This window comes from Rhinopithecus bieti, unplaced genomic scaffold, assembly GCF_001698545.2.
Source record: "Rhinopithecus bieti isolate Rb0 unplaced genomic scaffold, ASM169854v2 scaffold_9696, whole genome shotgun sequence".
Classification (NCBI taxonomy): Eukaryota; Metazoa; Chordata; class Mammalia; order Primates; family Cercopithecidae; genus Rhinopithecus; species Rhinopithecus bieti.
The window spans coordinates 605295-612518 of record NW_016806217.1 but is presented as its reverse complement, the minus strand read 5'-3'; the positions used below and the strand labels follow the sequence as shown (position 1 = coordinate 612518).

Genomic DNA, 7224 nt, shown 5'->3' with positions numbered 1-7224 from the left:
CCCTCACTCCCCTTCCCCCCTCCTCCCCTTCTCTCTTTCCTCTTCTCCCCTTCCCTTTCCCCTCTCCCCCTCCCCAAAGGAGAAGGAGGATAAAATGAATGGAAATATTTCAGGATAAAATAATGTGGCATATGATAAGATCTCCAAACTATTTATTGTAGGGCTCCAAACAGCTTGCTTTTCAGTGTGTCCCCTGGACCAGCCGCAGCTGGTAATAGTTAGAAATCCAGTGTTCTGGCTCCCATCTTAGACTTCTTCAATCAGAAACTCTGGGAATGAGGCACAGTCATCTTTGAACAAGCCCTCCAGGTGACTGTCAAGCACCTTCAAGTTTGAGAAGCACTGGGAAGAACTAGGATATAAAGAAGGATGCTGTGAATTGTAGGAGAAAAAGCAAGTGATGTAAGGAAGGGCAGGCCTTGGAGGCCATGGCTCTGGCTCCTAACCAGAAGGTGATGGAGGTGGGCTGGGATTAAGGTGAGGCAAGAGAGGTACTCTGGGTGCAAAACATAAAAGGGCATCTGGGACAGGGCACGGTGGCTCACACCTGTAATCCCAGCACTTTGGGAGGCTGAGTCAGGTGGATCACTTGAGGTCAGGAGTTCGAGACCAGCCTGGCCAACATGGTGAAACCCTGTCTTTACTGAAAATACAAAAAATACTCCTGTAGTCCCACCTACTTGGGAGGCTGAGGCAGGAGAATTGCTTGAACCTGGGAGGCAGAGGTCACAGTGAGCCGAGATCATGCCACTGCACCCCAGCCTGAGTGACAGAGTGAGACTCCATCTCAAAAATAATAATAATAATAATAAAATAAAAGGCATCCAGGCTGATGCACCAGCCCTGCACTTGTAGGACCTGGAGGATGAGCCCTGTACCTCACTGCTTCACACTATTCCCATCCCTGGATAGAGGTGCTTGTAAAGTATTTTAAGTAAGAGATAAAGAACAGATAAAGAGTAGAGAAGTGAAGGCTAGCAGGATTATACAAGTAAATCAAGAAATACAAGAAGATTAATACTATTGCACATGAGTCCAGCATTTAACTTTGAGCTTCCTGCAGGTCAGGGAAAAAAGAAAATCTTGTTGAATCACATGGCCTTTGTTGTTGTGTTGTTTTGTCTCCTTGTTTTTTATTTTTTTAATAGTAGGAAATGCATTAGAAGCATTTCCCTGGTCCTAAAATCTGAGAGTCATTGGGTATGTGCAGTCTTTAACTATTTTTTAAAATCTTATCTTAATCTAATTTTATTTTAAGTACAAAATTGAGTGATAATTTTATCTTATAATTTAAAATATTAAATTTAATGCAAAGCTTTTATAACTAATATATTGTGCACAGATTATTTATATCTCTGGAACTGATACCATTTTTATCTACAAGTATAAATTGCAACTTCTGTGGGCTTTTTACATGTGGGAAATTTAAAAGGTTTTCTTTATATTCTCATGCAAGGATTTCTGTATAGTTCTAGGACAATTTATGGGTCCAGTATCCTCTTCAGATGATAGAGAGGAGCTGCAGAGAAGAATTTTCCCTGGGAGCCTGTTCCATGGATGTATGGATCTTCTCATGTCATGCAATAAAAGCTGTTGACAAGGAACAGTAGTTTTACATGTTGAAAAAGCTTGAAAGGAATATTTCAGTGAAACATTTTATAGGCTCAGTGTTTTCTCTTTAGTTTTCAAAGCAGTGGTCAACATAGTTGGAATCTGACTTTACTCATTTTTCTTATGAAGTTGATTTTTTTAAATGCATTTGTTTCCATTGGCTACTTACTTTCCCATAATGAGTTAGGAAAAACAATTAATGAGAGTCAAAATGGGATTCATTGGCACCATGGGAACACTCATATGTTTATACTTCTGTCTGTGAGACTATGTGTGGAGTACCAGTGCATTATTTGGCACCTGGCAGGTATGCTCTGGCCAATGCCTTTTCTTACTGCCCTCTTTATTGATTGACTCATTGGCTTTTTGTTATGTGCAAGAGAGTATTTTGAGGTATTACTTGGCATGGTCAGTTCTGGAGTGCCACCTAGTTGAATGTAATCTTGCTTTTGATGGCCACAGGCTGTGGCTCCAGTTCCTAACCTCATGCTCTCCTTTTAGGATTTCTTTCCTCCTGACCTCTCTGCCGCGCTTCCTGGCCTGGGACAGATAAGAGGCACCAAGCTGACCTGTCCATCCTCCCTCAGTTTCCTTTGCAGCTGTGCCAAGGTTTCCCCTTTTGGGATACTGGAATTCACATCACTATCTCCCCAGCCTGTCCCCAGGCCCAAAACATCAAATAATGCATGCCACCAAACTGTAGTCCATTTCGTGTATTCCAGCAATGACAGTACATTCCCTGGTTTTAGAGTTTGTTCCTAGATCAGAAACTTATGAGGATTCCCTACCTGTTTGAATCCACTGGGTACAATTTTAGTCTCACTCCAAAGTTTCTCCCCTTCCTGCCTTAGGATGGTCATGAAGGAGTAAATTAGTGTTTTCAAAGCTCCTTTACAGAAGTTTAACATGTTTCTAAGTGGCACAGCACACCTTGTTTTCACTATTAATAACTAGCCAGTGTGCCTTAGATGAAAGTCACTTTTCTGTTTTAGAAGAATGGGTGGGGATTCTGTGAGGTGGGGGCTGAGAAAGAGAGAGCAGATGAATGAATCAACATAGGAATAGCGAAAGGTCTGATCCTTTGGGATGAAGGAGAAAAATAACAAAACCCTGATGTACTGTATTGTATCCATTATATCTGCTGAGAAATTAGGGTCAGGGCCTCAAAACTTTTCACTATCTCTTGGTGTCTGTTTCAGTTCAGGTGGGGTGGGTTTCCCCTGGGATGGGTCATTTCCTCCTCTCCTTTCACATTCCAGGCTGCATTAAGATGACAAATTTCACGTGTAGGCTCGGGCACAGGCATGAAAACCTAAGCTATTCAGCTGAGTGAGTGCAGATGAGTTGATTTATTGTGGGGGAAAAAGGGGTGTTTGAAGAGCACAAAAGACTTTCACGAGCCCAGCTCTGCAAGGAAGCACGCATTAGATAGCCCAGGCCCTACCCCGGACCCCAGACTCCCTGATCTGAGGCCTCATCAAGCCTATCAAGTATGGAAGAGAAATGTTAAAGTAATTAAGAGACTTCTTTAAAGTACACACACCTCCTCCAGAATGTGTGGATCACAGATGAAACTTTATTTGAGAAATAACCTTATAGCAGTTTGCAGAAATATTTGGGGTGTAATAAGTAGAATAAAGGTCTTGTGTTCTTTTCTTTCTGTGAACTCTGCCATAAATACTTCTCCTGCCCTCCCTTTAGGAGGGGGGAGAAAAAAATCTTGGACAACAGAGAGCAAGTCCATCAGATCAAACATGACTGCGTTAAATACTAAAATGTTCAAAGTCCGACTGAGATAGATAAAAGCTTTGATGGAAAGTGGATATTTCCCAGGGACATTACAAGCAATAATCCAGATGTTATGGTGTAATGCAACGAGTGTCCGTGGATAGATCAGGAGCTCCAGCCAAGTCGCGCCTGATACAGTCCTCAGCCTTGCCCTCCCATGCTGTTCCGCCATATGGAACCGATCTCTAGGCCCCCTTAATAACCAGCTTTGGATTCCATTTTCACAGAGCTCATAGAGCTAAGTGGAGCTGTTTTATGGACAAGTTAGATAGAAGCCTTTCCAAGATAAACATCCATTTGAAATTAGGACATACCAAGCCGCAAAATTATTTTAGGGCATATTTCATGGAAGTGCTGCCATTTTTCTTAAGCAATTGCCAGACTGTAGGATGCCCTTTGATCCTTTGTGGACATTACTCCCTTTTTTATAAAAAGGGTTTTGAAATAGTTGCAGTGTTTAGGGAGGAATATATCTGTCGGAACTTTGAAGCATGGCCGTGGGACAGGTCATGCTTTAGCTTGTTGGTTGGCAAGTCAAACTTTAAGAAGAAAAAAAGCAAAAGGAGGAATTGCAGCAGGATATATGAATCAAAATCTCATTTTTGTTTTAAAGGTAGAAGTTTTTAGCACATATATCTACTAAGCTAGAAAACGTATTAAGTATATCAATATCTATATAAATATCTATAGATATATGTGCATATATGCAGATATATCTATTTATATGTTGTGATGGTGTGTGTTTATGAATAATACAAAAATTACCTAATTTCAACTGTTTCATAAACCTTTATTGAGTATGTTATATCTGGAATATATTATTTTTATATATAATAACAATAATAATGATCATATATTATTCTGGATGGAACATATTCAATAATAAGGGTTTATGAAATATTTAAAATATTCCTGTACATATATTCCCATATATATGTGTGTATATATATATGAAGTAAGAAGGAATTACTCCTGTTCGCCAGAGAAGAGGATATTTCTTTCTTTTTAAAATTATTTCCTCATTTGCCCCTTCTGTTCTGTGTCACCACCTGCAAAACCTGTGTGTGTGTGTGTGTGTGTGTGTGTGTGTGTGTGTGTGTGTGTTTTAAGAGAAAAGTCACATGGATATTGACATGGTTAGACTTTGTGTCCCCACCCAAATCTCATCTTGAATTGTAATCCCTGTAATCCCCACTTGTCAAGGGAAAGACCAGGTAGAAGTAACTGAATTATGGGGATGGTTTCCCAATGCTGTTCTCATGATAGTGAGTTCTCATGAGATCTGATGGCTTTATAAGGGGCTCTTTCCACTTCACTTGGCACTTCTCCTTCCTGCCGCCTTGTGAAGAAGGTGCCTTGCTTCCCCTTCACCTTCCACTGTGATTAAGTTTCCTGAGGCCTCCCTAGCCACGCTGCACTGAGTCAATTAAACCTCTTTCCTTTATAAATTACTGACCAGGCAGTTCTTTATAGCGGTATGAAAATGGACTAATACAGATATGAAGTTTGGGAATATGTGTTTTCTTAAATGTCTTTTGTTTAAGGTTGTCATAAATGGTCAAAACACCTAGTGTGGCATTGTTGCATCATTTATTAAGAGTCCTGGAGTGGCCTGGGTTTGATGAGGTAAGCTGGTCTATAATGACTCTGGTACTGACATACCATTTGTTGTGATAAATTGTGACTAACTGGTGTCCGAGCAAATTGGTGTCCAAATGATCTGGAAGATATAGCGAGTGATGACAGGAATGAATATATAGTGTTAGAAATTCATTGCTCGATGATGATGATAAGCACCATTTACATTCTTCAGCCCATTTATTTCTCCTTCAATAAAGAAGCCCATGCTTGTGTTATTTCACTTATTGAACGGACAACGTAAATGAACTCTGCTAACTAAATGCAGCGTGTGGATCATGTGGGGATCCCAACTCAGACAAACTAGCCATAAAAAGGCATGGTTGAGACCATCAGGGAAATGTGAATATGCACTGTGTATTTAACATGCTAGACAACTTATGGTTAACGCCACTGAGTGTGATCATAGCGGGATTGTTACGTAAAAACAAATGTGGATTTTGCTTTAAGATATTTCAACCGGAAAAGAATGAAGGCATAGGTAAAATAACATTTGCAAGACAGTGAATCTGGTGATTAAGTACCTGGAGATTTATTATACTCTTCTCTTTACCTTTGTGTATGTTTGAACATTTACATAGTGGAAATTAAAAAATGAAGTGTGACTACTCTATTTACAACTTATAACAGGACATTTGCCTTTTTCCTCTAAGGTATGTATGAGTGGTTGTAATATAATTTAGCAAAGGTAATAAGAGTTAAGTTATTGAACCCCTCCTGGGTCCCAGGTGCAGTGAGATGTACTTTATATACCCCCTTCCCTCCCACCCCCACCCCAGGTCTGCAAAGCTCATTTGGCCAGCTAGGCCACTGAAGGCTCTATTTGGAGTAGTGAATCTTACGTGGTATGGGGCTTTTGGTAGTACCCCAAGGAATAAAGAGAAGCGGAGACAGATTCAGATGTGAAAGATAAATTCAAAGTCATTATTTCTGAATGCCCAGAGATATTTTGCTTCCTTGAAAAGCAATGCCTTGTTCTTGTATAATATCTCTGTTTCCCAGAATGCCTTTCTTCCTCCCACACTATTAAAATAGCTAAAGGCCCAGTTGAAGGAGTCCCTCCAAAGAGCGCATCTGGGTGGGGGTACAGGCCAGTGCCAAATCAAAGTGTTGCATATACTCATTCTTCGCTATATTATTACAACTCCAAAGCTTGAGAAGGAAGTCACATAACTGTGACAGCAGGTTTGCAAAACCAATGAAAAATAACACTTTTCACCAGGCAGGGAGGAATTTTTTTTGTAATCAAATATTGAAAGTTGGAATTCCTATGACTGCCAAAGTCACTCTTAGGAATTAGAAGCAAGTTTACATGTCATCTTTATTTTTTGCTTTAGTCCTCTTTGATACGCAACCTACGGCTCTCTGAGTCCTTGAAAAAGAACCAACTCTGGAACGGGATTATAAGTATAACTTTGTTGGAAGGGAAGAATGTCTCAGGAGGAAGCATGACAGAGATGTTTGTCCAGTTAAAACTGGGACATCAGAGGTATAAAAGTAAGGTAAGTTCTGTCTTTCCATAAGGAGAACAATATATTTAAAATAAAAAAACTAAAAATTGTTTCCCACTTTAAATTTTACTAAAGTAGAAGTAATTTATGTTTAGCCCTCCTGACTATATTAAGGAGCAGAAAACAAAATAATTGTATAGATGCAGTCAATTACTGTGGGTATTGTATTAATTGTTTAGTATAGTTTATTTTAATTTAGTAACTCAGCACTAGAGAAAGCTTATTAAATCATAGATTTGAATGTGTGACTTATTTTCATTTTGAAAATGAGAAAACTATGTTTCATAGAAGGCGGGAAAAGGATAAGTAAAAGTTTTCAAAATGCTACAAAAATAGAATAGCATAATACATGATATTTGGGTTAAAATATGTGAGATAATTAAAAATATTTGCTTTCTCTTGCTTGCTAGTCTTCACACCAAAAATAGTATCTATGCTGCTGTTTTTTGCTGTGATTAAAAATAATAAAATATCCAAAGTATGAAAAGTGATTTATTTTAAACAACCACAATGGCATTTTTAACTGCCTTTAAAAATAATTCATCTTATTCTGCTGATCCAAATTCCATTTAATTTTTAATCTTAGTAATTTGGTGTGGATTTTATTTCAAAAACTATAGTCCCTAAACCATGACAATTAATTAGTTTTACATAACTGTCAGACAGGAATATTTCC

At 38.9% G+C, this 7224-nt stretch overlaps 1 protein-coding gene across 1 annotated transcript in view; it reads left to right on the top strand.

The window, feature by feature from the left end:
- MCTP2 (multiple C2 and transmembrane domain containing 2) overlaps positions 1–7224 on the top strand; it is a 267240-nt gene that overhangs the window by 119839 nt on the left and 140177 nt on the right. The window contains exon 8 of the mRNA XM_017875234.1: positions 6375–6539. Coding sequence (XP_017730723.1) covers positions 6375–6539 — 165 coding nt within the window. The remainder of the gene's footprint in view (positions 1–6374; positions 6540–7224) is intronic.